Raw genomic sequence first — 23,434 nt, forward strand, 5'->3', positions numbered from 1 at the left:
GTTTATCCTAACAATGTGACTTATGGTGAATGACTATTTTTGTATACCTGGGGCCCCCGGATATGCTGTATCGGTTTGACCACTGAGTGGGTGCTGGACTCTCAAAAGCTGAGTCAATCATGGACACTGCAGGATTCCCAAGAAAAACCCTGGACACTAAGGCTCAGGTAAGCTTCTCTGGTTGGCAACAGTTTATCCCGTCACACATCACTGCTGAAAGAATTAAACACCATCCCCGTGTCTCCACGGGGAAAAGACAACTGAAAGCCTGTGCCTGGTTTTTCCTGGACTCTGCAGTATACATCTTTTCCCCTTTGCTGATTTTAATCTCTATCCTTTCACTGTAATAAACCATAAGGATAAATATAATGAGTCCTTCCAGTGAACCACTAAACCTGAAGGTAGTCTTGGGGATCCCTGACACAGATATGTTAACGCGGGACAAGAATAAAAATAGTAAGTAATTTGGGCAAGAAACATTTAAGAGGCAATGAACTCCATGGTTGCTATTCTGTCCACTCTCAGGGAACAAATCAGTGAAGATGTTTATAAAATATCTGTTTGATGGCAGTTTAACTTTAATTTGGATGCCTCACCTCTTAAAGAATTTTGGTTATTTTTCCTTCAATCCACAATAAATATAAACATTTCAGAATAGGTTAAAATAAATTTTTATTAAAAATTTTTATTAAATGTTAGAAGAGATTTATATACAATTCACAAATTCTTTACAAAACAATTGCCAAACCTTATTCATTTGTAATTGTTTCTGTGCAGACTTGGAAATTTTATAGTGAAATAGGGTCTATAAAATATATTTTTTAGAAAGCATCACAATGCTAGTTTTAGGCAAAATAACATTTAAAACTGAAATCTTTGCATGTGAGTGAACTCTCAAGCACCCGTATTTTTTATCCCAGTGACAAAGTAATGGGAAAATGAACATTAAATTGACTGAGGAAACAATGAATAAGTATTCTGTAAACTTGCAAATTCACTCAAGTTTATTACTTTCAGAAGCAGTGGCATTACAAGGTACTGACAACCAAACTATGTACTCAAATAAAATGAATGTTAATCAAGTTAACATTCAAAGAATAAAAATAATGTTTCAAAGAGGCACCCCTTGTTGTAAGATCTGTTAAAGAAGTCTCTAGCACACTGAAGGCTTATGGTAATAAACCCTGCAGGAGATAGTCTCTTCACACAGAATGATAATTCATCCCTTTTAGAAGTAAATATCATCTCTGTAGTAGTATTGCTGGTAAATGAAAGATACAAGTTCAAAATATGATGGTAACATACAAAAGTGGTCAACAGTTTTGGTCTTTGTCTGAGAGGTAAACTCTGTAGTTCAGCAAAGACTGGCTTTGAGTCTTCAGTACGAAAGGATGACCATCCATCCATCCAACCGATACCATTCCAGAGGGCAAAATCCTAACCACCAACTTGAAAGGAATATGGCTCAACAAAGAAGAAAACAGTAACCGATTTACCTCAAAGATTAGGAAGCAAAATCAACATCAAAGTATTTGAAATCACAAGGAATTTAAAAATTTAATGCTTTGAAAATTTCCCCCTGAGCTATGGATGCTTTTTTATATATAGTCTCTAGTAAAACAGATGCATTCTGTCATTCCAAATTGTACTTATAAATGTTATGAACCTTGGTGCTGAAAATAAGTAAGTTATGTCTCCAACAGCACAAAGTGGTCGCAATTACATGTTCTGTGGAAATCTTTGGTGAAATGCAATCCTGCAGAAGCCTCCTTATTTTGTTTCCCTCCTCCTAATGCTGCTAGAATCTTCAAGTAATTTTTAAGGGAGAAACTACAAGACCATAATGAAGGACCAGCAGACCATCCTGAAAAGAAAAAAAAAATGTTTTGCAGTTAGTTGAAAACCAGGTCTGTAAATGATTAAGTCAGATATGGCTTATTTTTCATAGCCCAACACTAATGTGAAATTCTTTGGTTTAAAAAAAATAAAGGGTCCAAGATAAATAAACCTGCTCATTCATATTCACCTCATCACCAAACATTCCCTGTCAGTGTGCCTTTTTAATGATTTTTCAGTATGTAACACATGCTCTTTTGCACCTAGAATACAGTAGCTTTGAGTAAGGGCTTGAGAAATGTTACTGTCTTTTTCTGAGATTCTACATCATATATGTATTGTTCCTCAACAACCCTGGCAGGCTGATTAATGGATTTCCTTTTTTCTTCTCACTTTCCAATCCAAACCACTTCAAGACTTTTTTCCCCACTGATTCCTAACACCATTTCGTTCCATCACTAAGCTGGCTGTATTGCAAAAATAATTACATTTCATACATCTTCATCTTCTTTTTGGAAATAAGAGAACTGTTGCTCAAGGAAAAGCCAGTTACTTTTTCAAAGAAACAGAAAGGTGACTAAGTCCTCTTCCTTCTTTGTAAATCACACATAAAATTCAAGTTAATAATGATAGCCGTTTGAAAAACTAATGGTCCCTAATCATTGTATTGCCAATTACTTTTGCTACTCTGACAAACTTTCCACACCTATAGTGTACCTATATAACGGAAGGATAATTATAACCTGTAATATTGCAACATAGAACAATCAGCCTTGGAGCATCTTTCCAATACTCAATTACATATAAATTTTATTAGCAAAATTATAAGACTTGCAATTTCTTTAAAAAATCCAAATACCATTAAAAAAAGTTATGAAAAACTTAGTGAGTGGCCATGAAATGGCTATTAGTATTAATTTGGGGGTTAAAATAAAACATTAATAAGTAAGCAAACTTACAAATATGGAATCCATGAATAATAATTACCAACTGTATATTCTTTCGCTCACTGTTAAGTCTGTACAATTCCTCCCTGTTGCTGCATATGATAGCTGTATTCAATTGCGTGTATATGCCACAATTTTTTACTCATTCTTTGTTGCACATCTGGGTTGCTTCTAGTTTGTGGCTATCACAAATAAAGGTATTATAAAGTATCTTGTACATGTCTTGTGGTAGACATAATATTCTTTTTTTTTTTTAGAAAAATTTTTATTTACGTATTTGACAGAGATCACAAGTAGGCAGAGAGGCAGGCAGAGAGAGGGGAAGCAGGCTGCCTGCTGAGCAGAGAGCCTGATGTGGGGCTCAATCCCAGGATCCAGAGATCATGACCTGAGCCAAAGGCAGAGGCTTAACCCACAGAGCCACCCTGGCACCCCTATATTCATTTCTATTAGATCTATACTCAGGAATCAAATTGCTGGGGGAGTGGGCTTTAGTAGATATTACCAGCAGAATTCGAAAGTGATGAGGTCAGTTCACAATCCCACTACCAACGTATATAAATTCTAGTCACTCCACATCTACACTGACTTAACTCTGAGTCTTTTTTTCATTTTAGCTGGTTCTTTTGCATTTTGGTATGCCAATTTAGCCAAACTGGAACTATATGTCCCAGAATTCCCTTCCCTTTTGAGTTAGCCAGCAGAGATTTGAACAAGACTTGCAGAGTGGAAGGAGGCAGAAGCCATTACGTTCAGGTCAACACAGGGCACCAGATGCCTGTCCAGCTTACACACAGCGTTCGGGGTACACTGGCTCGAATTGTAGGTAGAGGGCAGTAGCCACGCCTGCAGCTAACTCCTCTTGCTCCCACAAGAGCTCCAGCTTCAGCCTCTCTGAATTTTGGGCCCAAACCACCAGCTTTGTCTTCAGATCCCACATATCACTGAAGATGGAAATGATGAGACACACATGCCCATTTCTCCTTCCAGGCTCCAATTTATTCTCACTATTCCCCACTTTCTGTCTATCTTTTCTACAAACTGCTGCCCTCTTGATATACAATGACTACTAATGCACAGGCAGTTATCTTTTCACACACTTCTTCACCAGCCCCTACAAATGTTTTAAGATATAATTCCTTATCCCATTCATACTGGCTCTGTTTCCCAGATTCAATCCTAACTGTTAAAACAGGTGAATCTGGGTAAAGCACAGATGGATGTTCACTGTACTATTCCTGACTTCTCTGAAAGTTTAAAAATTTTCAAAGTACAAAGATTAATGTAACACCTTTGTAACCAGTACTCAGTTTTATTGAGTATTAACACTTTGTCTTGTTTCAAATCTCTTTTTAAAATGATAAAAATTTTCCAGATGTCTGGGTGGCTCAGCTGGTTAAGTGTCCCCCCTTTGATTTCAGCTCAGGACGTGATCTCAGGGTTGTGAGATCGACCCCTGCATCAGGCTCTGTGCCAGCACAGTCTGCTTGAGGTGCCCTCTCTCCCTCCCCCCTTGCACACACACACTCTCTCAATAAATAAATAAATAAATAAAATCTTTAAAAAATGAAATATAATAGGGACGCCTGAGTGGCTCAGTTGGTTAGGTGTCTGCCTTCATCTCAAGTCATGATCCTAGGTCCTGGGATTGAGCCCTGAATCAGGCGGAGCCTGCTTCTTCCACTGCCACTCCCCCTGCATGTGCAAATACACTCTCTCTCTCTCCTGTCAAATAAATAAATAAAATATTTTAAAAAGCATTAAAAAAAGTAGGGCACCTGGGTGGCTCAGTCGGTTGGGGCCTCTGCCTTCGGCTCAGGTCACAATCCCAGGGTTCTGGGATCGAACCCTGCATTGGGCTCTCTGCTCAGTGGGCAGCCTGCTTCCTCCTCTCTCTCTCTGCCTGCCTCTCTGCCTACTTGTGATCACTGTCTGTCAAATAAATAAATAAATAAATCTTAAAACAACAACAACAAAACATAAAAAAGGGGGCGCCTGGGTGGCTCAGTGGGTTAAGCCTCTGCCTTTGGCTCAGGTCATGATCTCTGGGTCCTGGGATTGAGCCCCACATCAGGCTCTCTGCTCAGTAGGGAGCCTGCCTCCCCGTCTCTCTCTGCCTGCCTCTCTGCCTACTTGTGATCACTGTCTGTCAAATAAATAAATAAAATCTTAAAAAAACAACAGTTGTTTCCTTGTAAACAAAACATACACCTTTCAGGGACGCCTGGGTGGCTCAGTGGGTTAAGCCACTGCCTTTGGCTCGGGTCATGATCCCAGAGTCCTGGGATCGAGTCCCACATGGGCTCCTTGCTCGGCGGGGAGCCTGCTTCTCTCTCTGCCTCTGCCAGCCCCTCTGCCTAACAAAAAAAAAACCAAAAAAACATACACCTTTCCTATGATCCAGTAATTTCACTTCTAATTATTTGTTCAAAATAAGTGAAAGCATATATTCTTAAAAAAAAAAACTAGTTAAAAAAGACGACAAGAGAGTGCTGTGAAGTGTGTAAACCTGGCGATTCACAGGCCTGTACCCCTGGGGATAAAAATATATGTTTATTAAAAAAAAAAAAAAAAGATGACAAGGAGGAAGAAAAGAAAAAAATTATATACTTGTATAAGACTGTTTATAGCTACTTCCTTTGTATTAGCCCAAAGCTGGAAATAGCCCACATGTCCATGAATAGGAAAATAATAAAATATGGCATATTATACACTGAAATACTTTGCAACAATAAAAAGGAACAAGTAGCATGTAGTATGATTGCTACATGCAACGACACAGGATAAGTTTCAAAATGCATGGTGAGGGGCACCTGGGTGGCTCAGTGGGTTAAGCCTCTGCCTTCGGCTCAGGTCATGATCTCAGGGTCCTGGGATCGAGCCCCGCATCAGGCTCTCTGCTCAGCCAGGACCCTGCTTCTCCCCTCTCTCTCTGCCTGCCTCTCTACCTACTTGTGATCTCTCTCTCTGTCAAATAAATAAATAAAATATTAAAAAAAAAAATGCATGGTGAATGAGGGGTGCCTGGGTGGCTCAGTCGTTAGGCGTCTGCCTTCAGCTCGGGTCATGATCCTGGGGTCCTGGGATCAAGCCCTGCATCGGGCTCCCTGCTTGGCAGTAGGCTTGCTTCTCCCTCTCCCACTACCCCTGCTTGGATTCCTTCTCTCTCTGTCTCTGTCAAATAAATAAATAAAATCTTAAAAAAAAAAAAAAATGTATGGTGAATGAAAGATGCCAGACACAAAAGAGTTCATGTTCTAGGATTCCACTTATATGACATTCTAGAATAAAAAAAATTAATCTATGGTAAACATAGCTGCAAATATTTATGATTTGGGGTTAGGCAATGGTTTTTAGATATGACAACAAACACAGAAGAAACGAAAGGAAAAATAGATAAAATGGACTTCATTCTAATTTAAAACTTTTGTGTTAAAAAAAATAAAATAAAAAAATAAAAACTTTTGTGTTTCAAAGGTCACCACAATGGAAATGAAAGGACTACCCACTGAATGGGAGAAAAGTTTTACAAATCATATCTGATAGTGATGGACTAGTACTTAGGACATATGAAGAACTCTTAAAACTCGATATAAAAAGACAAAAACCCCAGTTTTTAAAAATGGACAAAGGATCTAAATAGAAATTTCTCTAAAGAAGATAGAAAAATGGCCAATAAACAATGAAAAGATCCTCAACATGATTAGTCACCAGGGAATGAAATCAAAACTACAATGAGACATCACTGCACACCCAACAGGATGGCTGTAATAAAAAAAATAGGTAGTAAGTGCTGGCAAGGATCGAGGGAAACTGGAACCCATATACGCTGCTGGTGGGATTATAAAATGGTGACGTTGCTTGGAAACAGTCTTAACAGTTCCTTGAAAGGTTAAACACAGAGTTACCATACAACCCAGTGATTCCACTCCTAGATGAACACCAAAGAGAGATAAAAACATGGCCACGCAAAAAGGTAGAAATAGGAGGAACAAAAGAGCTAAACCATATAAATTGTTTAGAAAAGTGCCTGACACACAGGAAGCATTTGATAAATATTAGCTTTACTATTTACAGTCCAAGCAATGCTGTTAACATATTTTTCATTGAATAGCTTCTCTGCGGGCATAGGCATGATAAAGTGGAAGGGCTACCTGCATAGCTGCATCACCAATTGCACGTCGAATTTCCCTTAGAGTCTGATACTGCTCCAACAAGTGATCACCACAGATGATATCTACCTATGGGCAAATAAGAGTATCAAATTGCTTTCCTGCTTCAAAAAACTGCATGAAAAAATTAAGAAAAACCAATGTAATTATTTCCAGACTAGATTTTGCTATTTTATTTTAGACTGATAAAACACTCTCAAGACAGATTTTAGAAACTTGCTACAAAAATAAAATGGAAGGAGCATTAGGAGACATTGCAGGACAATAGCACAGTACAGCAGATACTCAAAATGATTTCCTTGACTCTGAGAACAAGTAAAATCACATTTGATATATTCAGCATAAAGGTGGCACAGGAAGATACATTTTTTTAAAGTTCTATGATAAAATGATTAAATAGGTATACAATACTTAAAAAGAAAATCTCTAGTTATTTGAATAATTCCCTTATAAGGAATATCTAATTTTCCAACAATGGAGAGTCTAACCTTAACATTAAGTACACACTGAGGGATCTATCTTATGGATGCAATATCTTAGGATTGTTTTAGTCCTTTAGTAATATCAAAGCTCTAAGATAAATCTATTTTTTTTTTTAAGATTTTATTTATTTATTTGACAGAGATCACAAGCAGGCAGAGAGGCAGGCAGAGAGAGAAGAGGAAGCAGGCTCCCTGCTGAGCAGAGAGCCCGATGTGGAGCTCGATCCCAGGACTCTGAGATCATGACCTGAGCTGAAGGCAGCGGCTTAACCCACTGAGCCACCCAGGCGCCCCAAGATAAATCTATTTTTACACTGGATGTTCTAGAAATAATGTTGTTGTATAGTTATATGCTATATGTTAGAAAGATTCTAGTATACTTACTTCCTAAGGCAAAAATGCAATTTTCAGTCTTTCTTTGTCCTGCTATTGCCTTAAAATGGGGTCAGGTCCTCAATGTCTTATTAGCATAGATCCCTTCACTGGCTGCATCTCCTAATACCCCTGTTTAGTTTATGACATGACATTTCTCCTTGTCCTCTAACCCTGAATAGAGTATCACCTCTGCCTTTTATTTCTTTCCCTTTCTTCTTACATGCGATCAGTCACCAAGTCCTTACGGCTCCCCACCCTCCAACACCTCTTAGAGTTCATATTATCCTTTCAGCTGCTGCCCCGAGGCTTAAAGCAGAAACCACACCACCTCCTAACCAGATTTTCTACTTTCAAATTCTGTTTACTCTAAAAATCGCACATACTGCCAACACGTTAATCTTCCTAAAACCTTAAGCATGGATGGCAAGAGCAGTGAAAGCAGTTGCATTTCACTGAGAAGCCACTATGTATACCGTATATTATACCACATAACCTGACATGTGATCTCATTTAATCTTCATTCTTATGCGCTAGGTATTATAATTCCCATTTTACAGACAGGAATACTAAGAGGTGAAGACATTTAACTTCCCTAAGGTCACAAAGCTAGCAACTAGGAAAGTCCGGATCTAAACCCAGGTCTGTCCCCGGTCTATTCTTCTCTAAAGCCTACGTGCGTATCAGGGGTTGGTGAACTTTTTCTATAAAAGGCTAGATAATAAATATTTTGGCTCTGTAGGCTGTAGGATCTCTGTCGTATCTACTTGATCTGCCACTATACAGCAAGACAACAGCTTATTTGGGCTGTGTTCAGTGAAATTTTATTTATAAAAACAGATGGCAGGCTACATTTGACCCACGGGTTATAGTTTGTCAACACCCAAGCTATATATCATAATGCATAAACACCAGTTAGTATCAACTTTTGTGTTTCACACTCAGTAGTTTCAAAATTGGCTGAGCAATACTTGTTTGCAAAATGACTTAAAAGCAGTGATAGTGTAGCTTGAGCACAGAACTTAGGTCCACGAAAAATTAAAGAACTTGGAAACGATCGCCATGTTCTGATTTAGTATTCAGCAACCCAGGGGCCATCACTCTTCGTGAGCTTCACCATATGGTCAAACCACATTAATGGTTTGGTTACTATATTTTTCAACTTAATCTTAACCCCCAGAAGTTGGCCAGTTACTAACATTTTGATGTGCACAGCCCTAGATCTATGTGACCATGTGGGTTTTTTTTTTCTTTTTTTAATGGGATTATACCACACAGATTGTTCTACAACTTATTTAAAAAACAAAACAAAAACCCTTCATATGCCATGGATATCTTTGAAGTACACAGTTAGCTCTCTCTTTAATACCTACACAGTGGGGGCACCTGGATGGCTCAGTTGGTTAAGCACCTGCCTTTGGCTCAAGTCATGATCCCAGGGTTCTGGGATCGAGTCCTGTGTTGGGCTGCCTGCTCAGTGGGGAGTCTGCTTCTCCCTCGGCCTCTCCTCCTGGCTTGTGCTCTCTTTCTCTCTCAAATAAATAAATAAAATTAAAAAAAAAATAGCCACATAGTGTTACACTGTATGAATATATCATATTTTATGTACCCATTCCCTAGATAAACATTTAAATTGATTCCAATTTTACAAACTGATTTTTTTTTAAAGATTTTATTTATTTATTTGACAGAGAGAGATCACAAGTAGGCAGAGAGGCAGGCAGAGAGAGAGAGAGGAGGAAGCAGGCTCCCTGCCGAGCAGAGAGCCCGATGCGGGACTCGATCCCAGGACCCCGAGATCATGACCCAAGCCGAAGGCAGCGGCTTAACCCACTGAGCCACCCAGGCACCCCTGATTTTTTTTTTTACAGACTGATTTTTAAAAGTCACCTGACTGTAAATATTTCATAAATTACCACTCTCAAACAGTTGGATCTCTGAAGTACCCACAAACATGATCCACATTTTTGGTAATCTGCTAGATGGACTCATGAAACACAGCAAGGGTACATGGCCAGATCAGTAAGGGTGAATGATGTAGGTGGAGTCTGGGCACATTCATGCACAGGCTTGCTATGCACACCCCACTGTCACCTCAGTTTAGGAAAAGATACATCCACAGCACTCCTCCAGCACTAGAAATGCAAGCAACTTGTACAACGTTTCTACCCAGGGAAGCCCATTTGAAGCTTGGAGTATAGATTTTTACTGAGAGCTGTTCATGTTGGCATTCTCTGCCTAGCAACCAGACTCCCCAAAGGAAAGCTCGTATTCATCACAGACCACTGTTTATACAGTCTAGGCACAGAGTAACACCCTTATCAGTTAGGGCACTTTCCCTGTTATTGTAGTGAACTTTTTGCAGGCCAAGTTCCTAGATGCCAGGCAAGGGCTAATGTGTAAGCAGGTCCTTCTATAGACAGCAGCTTCAAGCTGGCTTTATTAACTCTTTTCCTGTACAATCTTTCTACCCTCAGGCATATCAACTCTCAGAAAGGATAACTATAATATTTCTGAATCTCAGAGCAGAAATCAGAATGTGAGGGTAGTCTTAAGGCAAGAAAAACCTGTATCTTTTTATTTATTTATTTTTAAAACCTGTTTTTTGTTCGTTTGTTTTTTGTTTTGTTTTTATAAGCAAGATCACACTACAGGTTTCAGAATAGGATTTTTCACTGAATAAGCTAGTACCACACTTGTTCTTTTCTTTTCTAGAAAGTTCTTTTTTCGTTGTCTAGTAAATTCCTATGTACCCTTCAAGTCCATTCTTTGACTCCTCCAGAGTTAAATCGTTCACTCTTGTTGTGCTCTCGTTGCACTCACCATATCCTACTCTCTTTCAGTTGTTGTACTGTACATCTTTCCCACACAACCGAACCCCTAGGTGGCATCAATTTTCTGTCTCATCTTTGTATTCTTACGGCCAAGTACATTGATGCTCAGTTTAATATCAATAGGTAATAAGTAAATGGCAGGGATACACCATATGATACATTACAGTCTGTTCGAAAATTGATTTGGAAACAGTTTAATAGCAAGGTTAAAGTCATATAGTAAATAAGTAATAATAATAATAACCTATCTTTTAAGATATAATTAATTATGGCAGGATTAAAAACAAAATCTAGTATCACTTCCTTTATATAAAGAATTTTTAGTGATCAATATGATGTTTATTCTCTAAGTCTCATTTCATAAAAGCAAAGTAAGATCTAAGACCAAACAATGTACAAAGGAACACAAGAATAATTATAAAACAAAATAAAAATAAGGGTGCCTGGATGGCTCAGTGGGTTAAGCCTCTGCCTTTGGCTCAGGTCATGGTCTCAGGGTCTTGGGATCGAGCCCTGCACTGGGCTCTCCTGCTCAGCGGGAAGCCTGCTTCTCTCTCTCCCACTCTCCCTGCTTGTGTTCCCTCTCTAGCTGTGTCTCTCCCTGTCAAATAGATAAAAAATCTTAAAAAAAAAAAAGACATAAATGAGTTCAAAACACCACTACCTCAACCACAGTTAATCCAGAGGCACTGAGATCTCTAAGTGATGCAATCTATTCAGACAATAACTGATTTGTAATTTTGAACTAACTTAAATCTCTTAAGAATACATGATCTGTATTTTATTATTTTTCAGAATTATCTTCCTTTTTAATTCTGATGTGCCACAAATAACTTTAAAGGTAGTTTAGCATTTAACAGTTCTATAGTCCCATCCATACCCACTGGTGAATAACCATAAGTGAATGTCACATATCTGTAAACAAAGCACACATTTCCTACTTGGGAATAATAAAGAAGGTCAGCACAGCAGGCTCAAGTGACTGGGTTGGCCGAGCATTTTATTTTGATTAACGGCTAACTAGTTCAATGTTCTGCTCATATTAGAAGTTCAACTCTTGTTTATTCTCTCTTGGATTTGGAAAGTCTAAACAACTTTATTCACAATATCTGCATATCTGATAATTCTCTGTTCCATTATTTCAACATTTTGGTGAAACAGTAAATTATGAATGTTATCAGCTAGTAGATTACCTGAATAGGAAAGAAATATTTACCTAGAGAGCTAAGAACTGACAGAAAAAATTAAATGTTGAAACAGATTTCATATAATTTTATCTCAAAATGCTAAAAGCCTTGAATTCTATGATATGAAAAAAAAACCCCACATTTTTACATAGTAAAGCCAATTTGGCAATTTAGAGGGGGTGAAGGGGAGGGGCAGGGGAGGGAGAGAGAATTTTTTTTTTTCTTTTTAAAATATTTTATTCTTTTTTTAATTTGACAGATAGAGGGAGAGCACAAGCAGGGGGAGTGGCAGGTAGAGGGAGAAGTAGCTCCCTGCTGAGCAGGGAGCCCAGGGCCCAACTCAATCCCAGGACCCTGGGATCATGATCTGAGCTGAAGGCATATGCTTAACCAATTGAGCCACCCAGGCTCCTCAAAGGAGAATCTTAAGCAGGCTCCACGCCCAGCACAGAGCCCAGCAATGAGCCCACAGAGCAGGCTCCATGCCCAGCACTGAGCTCATCCCACAGCCTGAGATTGTGACCTGAGACAAAATCAGAGTCAGACACTTAACTAAGTCACTCAGGTGTCCTGCAACTGCATTTTTTTTTTTTTTAAGATTTTATTTATTTATTTGACAGAGAGAAATCACAAGTAGATGGAGAGGCAGGCAGAGAGAGAGAGAGAGGGAAGCAGGCTCCCCGCTGAGCAGAGAGCCCGATGCGGGACTCGATCCCAGGACCCTGAGATCATGACCTGAGCCGAAGGCAGCGGCTTAACCCACTGAGCCACCCAGGCGCCCTGCAACTGCATTTCTTAAAACACCAATGTGAAACTTTTCTAAATGCTAATTGTGTACTGATCAGTATCTAGCCATAGAAGAAATCATCTATATCCTAATAAAGCCCTCTTGAGTAGTTCTTCTTAGATATTCTATATAATCAGGTGCAAGTCTTCTGACTTCTGTTTTTAGAAATAATAGACTATTATGGGATCACTCACAGTTCTTTGTCCAGAGGTCTCTAAGCAGCTACCTTTCTCTGTCTAAAAGATGAGGAATAATCAAGCAAGTTACGGCTACAAAGTTACAGATAAGTCATTCCAGTTTTTAGTTGCCAGGAGATACTGTCAGCATTATGTCAAACTCAGTAAGAGAAGTCATATTTCTCTGGATTAGACATTTATTTCGTACCTACAAATACCAGTACTAAAAACACTATCAAATTTTCAGCCAATTTTAAAATATGTTAGTTGAATTAACAGCAAATAGGGGTTTTAAATAAAAATTATTTTATGAAATTTTACACATAATGGATAATAAGAAAAACCCCTTTAAAATTTAAGTAATAAAAAAGGGGGGCGCCTGGGTGGCTCAATGGGTTAAGCCTCTGCCTTCAGCTCAGGTCATGATCTCAGTATCCTGGGATCAAGCCCCGCATCAGGCTCTCTGCTCAGCCACAGCCTGCTTCCCCACCTTTCTCTGTCTGCCTCTCTGTCTACTTGTGATCTCTTTCTGTCAAATAAAGAAATAAAATTTTTAAAAAAATAAATAAATAAAAGGAAAACTAGGGACACCTGGGTGGCTCAGTTGGTTAAGCGGCTGCCATCGGCTCAGGTCATGATCCCGGCATCCTGGGATCGAGTCCCGAGTCGGGCTCCTTGCTCATCGGGGAACCTGCTTCTCCCTCTGCCTCTGCCTGCCACTTTGTCTGCCTGTGCTTGCTCTCTCCCTCTGACAAATAAATAAATAAAATCTTAAAAAAAAAAAAAAAAAGGAAAACTATGTGCATTGTTATTGGCCCTCATTCTATGTTATGTTCAACAATACATGAGGTTTGAGTTCCCACCTTAAAACAAGAACAAATTACATAGCCAGAATGGGAGGTTATTTTCTTTTCTTTTCTTTCTTTCTTTTTTTTTTTTTGGGTGGGTAGGGAGCTTATTTTCCATTGCTCAAAAACCAAATAGGGCTCATATTAGACAGCTATTTCACTTTTCTAGGTGTCTTGGAGCCAGTTTCTGTAAAGATGTCCTCTAAAGATGGGGCACCTGGGCGGCTCAGTGGATTGACCCTCTGCCTTGGGCTCGGGTCATGATCCCAGTGTCCTCGGATTGAGCCCGGCATCGGGCTCTATGCTCAGCAGGGAGCCTGCTTCCTCCACATCTCTCTGCCTGCCTCTCTGCCTACTTGTGATCTCTGTCTGTCAAATAAATAAATAAAATCTGGGGCACCTGGGTGGCTCAGTGGGTTAAAGCCTCTGCTTTCAGCTCAGGTCATGATCCTAGGGTCCTGGGATCGAGCCCCACATTGGGCTCTCTGCTTAGCGGGGACCCTGCTTCCTCCTCTCTGTCTGCCTGCCTCTCTGCCTGCTTGTGATCTCTGTCTGTCAAATAAATGAATAAAATCTTTAAAAAATAAATAAATAAATAAATAAAATCGTTAAAAAAAAAAAAAAAAAAAAAAAAGATGCCCTCTAAAGAGAAGTGGATGACTAACAGATAATCTGTTATGCAAGTACCAAAGAGGGGAACTGAGGCTCCTATCTTCAGCTTTTCTCTGACACTTACAGGTGGTTATCAGTAGCAGCGAGAAGCAGTCAAATGTGATTCAATAGGGGCTAGAATCACTGTACCAATATTTGATGAACATTTACAATATCTACATATCCTAAAACAAAAGCCTTGGCATGAAATCCTAGAGACAGCTCTTTCTTCAATATGCTACAGGTGATCTCACAACTTTATCTGTCCCTTCACACACATGTACTCTACCTGACAAGCTGGATCAAGACCCATTTTTCTTCTGAGGAATTTTTCTACATGCCCAATAGTTGCTTCTCCTGAAACTCGGACAAACTTCTTCTCCAAGGGCTACATAAATAAACATAAATAAATATTTTCAGAATAAATATGCATAAAACATATAAATAAAACAAATTTTATAGCAAAGATGTTTAACAGATTTATGAGAAAAACTACTATGAAATTTGAGCTAATTTACCTATCAAAGAAAAAAAGAATTTTTGCTTAGCTTCCCCTCTCTGAAAAGTACATAAATACTTTTTAATAGAAAGGCTTACTGGTTTATTTTAATACCTCATCAAAAATAAAACTTAGAATAAAATTTAGTGACAGAGAAAGAATACCTAAGACTAAATTATGTCTGAAACAATCTAGTTTCTTCAACAAAAAAACTTCAAAGAAAAAAAAAAAAGGAGGACAAACTTCTAGACTAAAAAAGATACAAGGAATATAACTAAGAGATATGTCAACCAATTACAATGTATGCATCTTACGTGGGTCCTGATTTAAACAAATCTATAGGGGCGCCTGGTGGCTCAGTGGGTTAAGCCTCTGCCTTCAGCTCAGGTCATGATCCCAGGGTCCTGGAGTCAAACCCCACATTGGGGCTTAGCAGGGAGCCTGCTTCCTCCTCTCTCACTGCCTGCCTGTCTGCCTACTTGTGATCTCTGTCTGTCAAATAAATAAAATCTTAAAAAAAAAACCAAAAAAAACAAATCTATAGAACAATTTTCATGAGATAATCTTGGAAATTTAAGTAGTATGCACATATTTGATTAAGGAATTTGATTAAGTTCATTTTTAAAATTGGAGTATCATTATTATATTTGTAAAAAGTCCATATCTTTTAGAAATAAATCTATTTACTGACAAAAATGATACAGAGTCTGGGGTTTGATTTAAAAGCATGAGAAGTGGGGCGCCTGGGTGGCTCAGTGGGTTAAGCCGCTGCCTTCGGCTCGGGTCATGATCTCAGGATCCTGGGATCGAGCCCCATATCGGGCTCTCTGCTCAGCGGGGAGCCTGCTTCCTCTTCTCTCTCTGCCTGCCTCTCTGCCTACTTGTGACCTCTGTCTGTCAAATAAATAAATAAAATCTTTAAAAAAAAAAATAAAAAATAAAAGCATGAGAAGTGGTGAAGATAGAGATGAAATGAGATTGGCTATCAGTTTATAATTACTGAAGCAGAGTTGTATACATGGGCATTCATTTTACTATTCTGTCTAGTTTTGTATAAGTACGAAATTTTCCATAATAAAGGGTTTTCTTTTTTTTAGTAAAGGGTTTTTTTTTTTTTTAAAGATTTATTTATTTATTTGACAGACAGAGATCACAAGTAGGCAGAGAGGCAGACAGAGAGAGGAGGAAGCAGGCTGCCTGCTGAGCAGAGAGCCCGATGTGGGGCTCGATCCCAGAACCCTGGGATCATGACCTGAGCCGAAAGCAGAGGCTTTAACCCACTGAGCCACCCATGCGCCAAGGGTTTTCTTTTTTTAAGTGGAAAATAAAAAGATTAATATCGAGACATATGTGGCTGGAGTCTGATTCAATGGTCTAACGTGATAGGTAGAGAGGCATCGGGGTTTTAGAGCAGAAACTAATGCTTACCCAGCTACTTCTGTCTCTGAGGCAATTTTTAAGGAGCCTACTATCTAATACAAACAAAAAGCTGATGTAATCAGAACTAAAAGGCTACCTTTTAGGAAAACATGAGCAGTGTTTTTCAAAACTGAAGGAGATGGAGCCCAGAATGACTACCAGAGGACCTAGACAGGTCAGGCAAACACTTGCTCCATATAACAGCGCTCAGCTTTCCTACACGTAGTTTGGTTTCTGAAGATCTTTCCTTACAATAAAGCTATCTCAAAAACAAACAAACAAACAAATAAACAATAAAGCTATCCCTTCTTACCACAGTGTATGTAGCAGATAGCCTGAGTGTTTAGTGCAGACATTCCAGAAACAGACTGCTTGGCTATAGGTCTTGGGGTTCTGCCATTTTCTAGCTATAAGTCTGTATGCAAACTGCGGAACCTTTCTGTCCCCATTTGTAAAAGAGATAATAGCATCTATTACATCTCTTATATTTATCAAGAGGAAAGTGAGTTAATGGATGCAGATACCTATTAATTCCTGACATGTAGTTACTACCTGCGTACTGTGACCATTTTACTCTTAATGTAAAAGAACTGGACTCTTATAGAGGGCTTAATAATCACCATGGGATATTGATATAAACTAGACAAAAATGGCCAAGTTTCATGTTCTTTTAATGGAGGTACAGGAATCATCTCACAAAGCTAAGGCAGTCTCACTGAGGAGGAGGAAGAGCCATCCCACCGGTGCAGTCCCCAAGAAAATACCTCATTGCAGGTGGCAGTGCCTGATGAGAATGAGAATCCCATCAAGTTCCTTAGGAAGCCGCTACTGAATTATCTAACTACGTCTGTCTGGCAACCGGTGCATTTCTGAAGGTTAATTTCCTGGGCTTACCTCTGGTATACCAGCAGAGGACAGTCCATTTTCCCTTATTTCTAAATTCCTGGTGAGCACCTTACCCCAGGTGTTCGTTAAAATTAATCCATCTTAGCTAAAGTTATAAATACTGTACTGTTTATATAATCCAGAACAGAAGTATGACATGTGCCAATACCTGGAAAAAAAAACTGGTCTGGGCTTTCAAAGCTAGGGTGGCTAACCTTAGTCCTCATGCCCCAGGTTCAGAAGGTAACTGGATTTTCCCCCCATATAATTCACATCCAGTTTTTAAGAAAATAATTTGTCTTTTGCTTTGTTTTTCATTTAAAGCTCTAAAACCAGGGGTGCCTTTGTGGCTCAGTGGGTTAATGCCTCTGCCTTTGGCTTGGGTCATGGTCCCGGGGTGCTGGGATTGACCTCCACCTTCGGCTTGGTGGGGAGCCTGCTTCCCTTCCTCTCTTTCTCCTGCCTCTCTGCCTACTTGTGATCTCTGTCAAATAAATAAATAAACTCTTAAAAAAAAAAGGCTCTAAAACCAGTTCTTACCTACATAGTCAACTTATTTTTTTCTGCTACACCTAACAGCCTCCTACCATCTGCAAATAAATAAGAAAAAAAAAATCCACAGAATTACACTTCTTTGAAATTAACTGACAGCAGTCTTCCCTGCCATCTATAGCACAAAAGGTCAAGTTGATAAAGTTGAGTAAGATAGTTTAGGATCTGTAGGGAGATTTAAAAGACATCTGGTTATTTTCTTGCTTTAGATAATGCATACTCCTAAAAAGAGCTTTTAAAAAGATGGTATCAACTCATAATTACATTTTACTTTGAAAAAATTCCATCTCTGTCAACTGAAAAGGCCTAGAAACAGTTAAGAACCCAGTAGCTGGATGAACCCTTGGTAGCCAGACTTTGATTTTTAAAAACCACCAAAAGGAACCAGGACACCTTGGAGAAAGGACTAATTCCATGTCTGGGGGTCAACAGAGGTACAAGTTGAGCATGGAACACCTCGTCATATCAGATAGCAAGAAAATATTACAGACTATGATATCGAAGAAAGACAATTTGAACATCAATAAAGGAAAAAACTGAAATGGGCTTATTTATTTTTTTTAGAAGTAAAAATTTTTTTAAAGATTTTTAAAGTCTTTTTGAGAGTGAGAGAGACAGAGATAGCGACAGAGAACAGGAGCCAGGAGAGGGAGAAGCAGGCTCCCCACTGAGCAGGGAGTCGATGAAAGGCTTAATGAAATGGGTTTAAATCACAAATATCTTTAAATTCATGAGTTCATATTAAAGTAAAAGCAAAAACAACAAAACCTATTCGTGGTCATGACTACAGTATGCTAATGAACCAACTCACTACTTTGGACTTGGTAAGTAAAGGGAAAGAATCAAGCATCTATCCTGCTTTTCCTATATAAACTATACCACTGACTAACCAAACAGACAAAGGGAAGTTTCTCTTTATAGAAGTATTTCAACTAATAAAAGAAAGAATGATAGGGGCGCCTGGCTGGCTCTGTTGGTGGAGCATGTGATCCTTGATTTTGGGGTTGTAAATTCAAGCCCCACATTGGGTGTAGAGATTAGTTAAAAATAAAATCTGGGGGGCCTGGGTGGCTCAGTCGTTAAGCATCTGCCTTTAGCTCAGGTCATGATCCCAGGGTCCTGGGATCAAGCCCCACATAGGGCTCCCTGCTCCGTAGGAAGCTTGTTTCTCCCTCTCCCACTCCCCCCGCTTGTGTTCTCACTGTGTCTCTCTCTGTCAAATAAGTAAATAAAATCTTAAAAAAATATATATTTTTAAAAAATCTTAAAAATAAAAAAGAAGGAATGATAGCATCATTTTCCAAACCCTATTTAGTTAATGGGCTTAGTCATTGAGCACCAATGGCTGCTAACATTATAAAAACGCCCAGACAACCAGATATTCTGTGACTCTAGATGGAAAGAAACACCACCAGTTGGGCTGGTGAAGGCTATGAAGCAGCCTTGCTCCCCTGAAATCAAACCTTTCTGATCAACACTCAGACTTAACTACCAGTTAGTTTATGGGAAATACAGAAGACAGAAATGCATGCTAAATTATACTGGGGCAATGCAACATCAAAACCCAATCTGAAAAAAAAAAAAAAACAAAAACCTAATCTGTAGAAAACTGTAGCAAAAAGACTCAATTTCAACAATGAATTAAAAGAAAAAAGAAATGGAAAACCTATAGATTTGAAGACTTATCAACCAATCACAATATGTGAACTTTACCTGGATCCTGATTTAAAGTGTTAGAGAAAAAAGGGAGAGAAAACACCCACTGTGATTGAGACAATTTAAAATTCTGAACACTGGGTAGATATTGGACAGTAAGAAATCATTAAAACTTTTTCATTCACCATCCCCAACCTTTTGAAAAATGACTAACTTACAACATTGTAAGAGTACCAGGAAAACCCAGATAGCTTTCACCTAGTTTGTGAACTGTTAGTATATTGCTATATTCATTTTATCTCTTTGAATTTATATGTATGTATGTATAAGTGCATGTTAATGTTTTGTTGGACCACATGAGAATTATTTGAAGACAGGTATTTTACCCCAAACATATTCGCAATTATCTTTTCAGAATAAAGGGATTCTCCTATATAACTACAATATAATTAACAGGAAGTATAAGGAGTATTCAGGCAATTTAACATTAATACAACGCAATCATCTAAAAAGTCCAAATTCCTTTATAAATTGCCCTAGTAATATCCTTTAAAAATTGTTCTTATGTCCTGAAGGCTCACACACTGCATTTTGTTGTCATGTTTCTGTAATCTCCTTTAATCTAGAATAGCTCTGCCACTTTATTATCTCTGATCTCTCCACTTTATTATCTCTGCCACTTTATTATCACTTTATTATCTACTGACACTTAAGTAACTTTTTTTTTTTTTGGTTATGACACTTTGTCATAAAAAAAGAGACTCGTCTTTTAAGAATACTGCAATATTTACAAATGGAGTGGCAAATGCTGGGGATTTATTTCAGAAAAATACTAGAAGGGAAATGGACAGAGGTATAGAAGAAATAAAATTGGCCATTAGTTAATTGGGAGAGCTGGGTGATGGGACACAGGGAGGTTCTACTTTTCACTATGTTTAAAATTTTTCACAATTAATGGGGTGACTGGGTAGCTCAGTCAGTTTAAGCACTTAACCCTTGATTTTGGCTCAGATCATGATCTCAGGGTCATGAGATCCAGCTCATGAGGGGCCTGCTTAGGATTCTTTCTCCCTCTATTTTATTTTTTCCACAAAAACTTTGTTTTATTTTTCTTTCTTTAATGACAGCCCTAAAAACAATGAAATCATTTTCTGCTGGGTAAGAAAATGGAGGCAATTCGTGAAATTTGAAGATTTACTAGATATTTTCTGGTATCAAGGAATTTCAAAGTATGATAATGGTATCATGTTTTTTAAAAAGATCTCTTATCTTCTAGGGCTATATACTGAAGTGTTTACAAATGAAATATGTCTGGAGTTTGCGCCAAAACAAATCTGGGGAATGGCCGCTAGGAAGTAGTTGCAGTGGGAAATGGGTGTGGTATATTTAAAACAAGTTTGGTCTTGAGTTGATAAAGCTAGGTGATAGGTATATAGGAGTTTGATTATACTATTCTCCCATAGTTTTGAGACATGAAGTTTTCAGTTTTAATGGATGATACAGCTATTAATTTGAAGGCCTTATATCTGTGAGATGAACCTCTTTCAGAAACAAATGGTTCTATTAATTCTGCATTTTGTGATGATTTTTACTTTGCTGAAACAGTCTTAAACTTTCTTAGTTAATAGACTGGCAATATTACTGTTTTTCTTTTTATTCTGTCATTTTAACAATTCTAGTTATAGCTCTTTTTTTTTTTTTTTTAAAGATTTTATTTATTTATTTGACAGACAGAGATCACAAGTAGGCAGAGAGGCAGGCAGAGAGAGAGAGGGGAGGGAAGCAGGCTCCCTGCTGAACAGAGAGCCCGATGTGGGACTCGATCCCAGGACCCTGGGATCATGACCTGAGCCGAAGGCAGAGGCTTTAACCTACTGAGCCACCCAGGTGCCCCAATAAATAAAATCTTTAAAAAAAAAAAAAAAGTTCCCACTGGATCTTAGTTTAGTTACTTTTAAAAAATTTAATAGCTTTACTGGGATAGAAGTCATGTATCATTAAATTCATCATTTTAAAGTATACAATTCAATGGCTTTAGTTTATTTAAGCAGGGTTGTACAACTCATCACCACTACCTAATTTCAGAACATCTTCATCACCCAAAAAGAAACTCCACACCAAAGAGCAATCACTCCCAATTTCCCCCACTCCCCAAAGACGCTGGCAACCATCATCTATAGTATTTACTGCTTCTGTGAATTTACCTGCTCTAGACATTTAACATAAATGGAATCATGCATTATGTGGTCTCTTGGCACCTGGTTTCTTTCACTTAACATAATATTTTCAAAATTCATCCATTTTTTAGCATTTAGCGTACTCCACTCCTTTTTATTGCCAAATAATACTCCACTGTGTGGCAATATCATACTGTGTTCATCCATTTACCAATTGATGGATATTTGGGTTGTTTCCAATTTGGGGTTATTCTCTCATAAATGTTTATTTTTCAACTTGAATCCAAATAAACACCATACACTGTAGTGAGTTATGTCCCTTGAGTCTCTTTTAATATGTTCTACTTATGTTTCCTCTTCACCTCTCCCTTTTATTCCAAAAAAACAACTGTTTGTGCTGTAGCTTCCCACTGTTTAGATTTGGCTTATTATATTCCTACGGTGTCATTTAACATGTTCCTTTGTCCCCTGGATTTCTTGTAAATTAGTAATTAAATCTAGGGAGTATGATCAGCCGCACATTTGTTTTGGCAAGAATACTTCACAGGTGGTATTGTCATATTTTTCTAATGTGTGACTATTAGAACTACATAAATATTCTAGGTCCATATGTGCTTTTGTGGAAGCAACAGGTTAATATTTCAAATTAATGTCTAGTTCTTTCTTCACGAAGTTTTTATACTCTGTTGGTCTGTGTGGCTACTACAGGTCATTTGACAAACATCTTTGGCAAACTCTAGGATCCTATGACACTGTACTTGTCCCATACGAGAAATTTATATGCTATTTTCCCACCCACCATACTACTAGGGAAAGAACTCCCTTATCACCATAAATCTGATATTTGACAACTTAGAATAAATTCAAAGTTACCAAACTTAACACTGCATTCCCTCCATCCCACTGATCTCTGGGAAACCTCTATAATATACTTCATCCACAGAAGTACCCATCTATTCCTACATTTTAATCCACATCTCTAAGCCAATATTGTATTCATAAAACAGTATACCCACCCAGGTATAATTCACCCAAATATTAGTACAGACTTTGAAAAAGTGTCAAAAAATCTATACAGATCAAAGCCAGCTATTTCCTATATATTTACAGACCCAAGTAACTGTAAGGCCTGATTTAGCCCTTTTCAAAAAGTTACCTTAAAAAAAAAAAAAAAGGAAACGTTACCTCTTCCTGAATGACTCGTACTACAGGAGCAACACTGGGTATAATGGGGCCTGTGATAATAGAGGCTTTAAGACAAACTCTGAACTTAGGTACATTAACAAAGGACTTCATTCTTACCTCTAAAATTTTAGTAAATGATTGAAGCAACAAGTTCGGGCAGGTTTACCTTGAGCCCAAAATGTTACATGCAAGTAAAAATTTAAGCTCATATTTAACTCTAAATGCCAACTATGCAAAAAATGCTTTGAAATATTTTTTTAATATTTCATTTATTTATTTGACAGAGAGAGACACAGTGAGAAAAGGAACACAAGCAGGGGGACTGGGAGAGGGAGAAGTAGGCTTCCAGCTGACCAGGGAGCCCAGTGCAGGGCTTGATCCCAGGATCCTGGGATCATGATCTGAGCAGAAGGCAGATGCTTAACAACTGAGCCACCAAGGCGCCCACTTTGAAATATTTTTTAAAGTCACCAAATTATCACAGTATTTGGTTTTAGAGTTCTTAAAATTTCTCACTTGTTTACTTAGACCACTGTCCTGAATTAATAACAAATCCCTACTTAATAACTCTTTTCTCATAAACTTATTATGAGAGCATTATTAAATGTACTTCACATTTCTACAACTTTTATTTACAAAACTGTATTGTAATCGAAAACATTCTCCACATGATTGCTAATCTGACTCTGTAATTGTGGACTACAGGGTCCTCCTGTGAAGTAAATAAAAATAAAATACCTTAAAATGTCCCGTGCCTTCATTAGCACTG

The 23,434-nt window shown here is 38.2% G+C and overlaps 1 protein-coding gene across 5 annotated transcripts in view; it reads right to left on the bottom strand.

Moving 5' to 3' along the window:
- Positions 1–655: 655 nt before the first annotated feature.
- The window catches only part of PCGF6 (polycomb group ring finger 6), a 31,322-nt gene continuing 8,543 nt past the window's right edge, over positions 656–23,434 (bottom strand). The window contains exons 7-10 of one of the 5 annotated variants that reach the window (XM_032311881.1): positions 23,404–23,431; positions 14,582–14,680; positions 6,938–7,024; positions 656–1,864 (exon numbers count right to left, since the gene is read on the bottom strand). In XM_032311881.1, the coding sequence (XP_032167772.1) occupies positions 1,808–1,864; positions 6,938–7,024; positions 14,582–14,680; positions 23,404–23,431 (271 nt within the window). In that variant the 3' untranslated portion in view covers positions 656–1,807. Of the gene's footprint in view, positions 1,865–6,937; positions 7,025–14,538; positions 14,681–17,635; positions 17,686–23,403; positions 23,432–23,434 lie in introns of those variants that run through there. The other 4 variants (XM_032311882.1, XM_032311886.1, XM_032311884.1 and 1 more) reach the window with 4 other exon arrangements.

This window comes from Mustela erminea, chromosome 14, assembly GCF_009829155.1.
Source record: "Mustela erminea isolate mMusErm1 chromosome 14, mMusErm1.Pri, whole genome shotgun sequence".
NCBI lineage: Eukaryota > Metazoa > Chordata > Mammalia > Carnivora > Mustelidae > Mustela > Mustela erminea.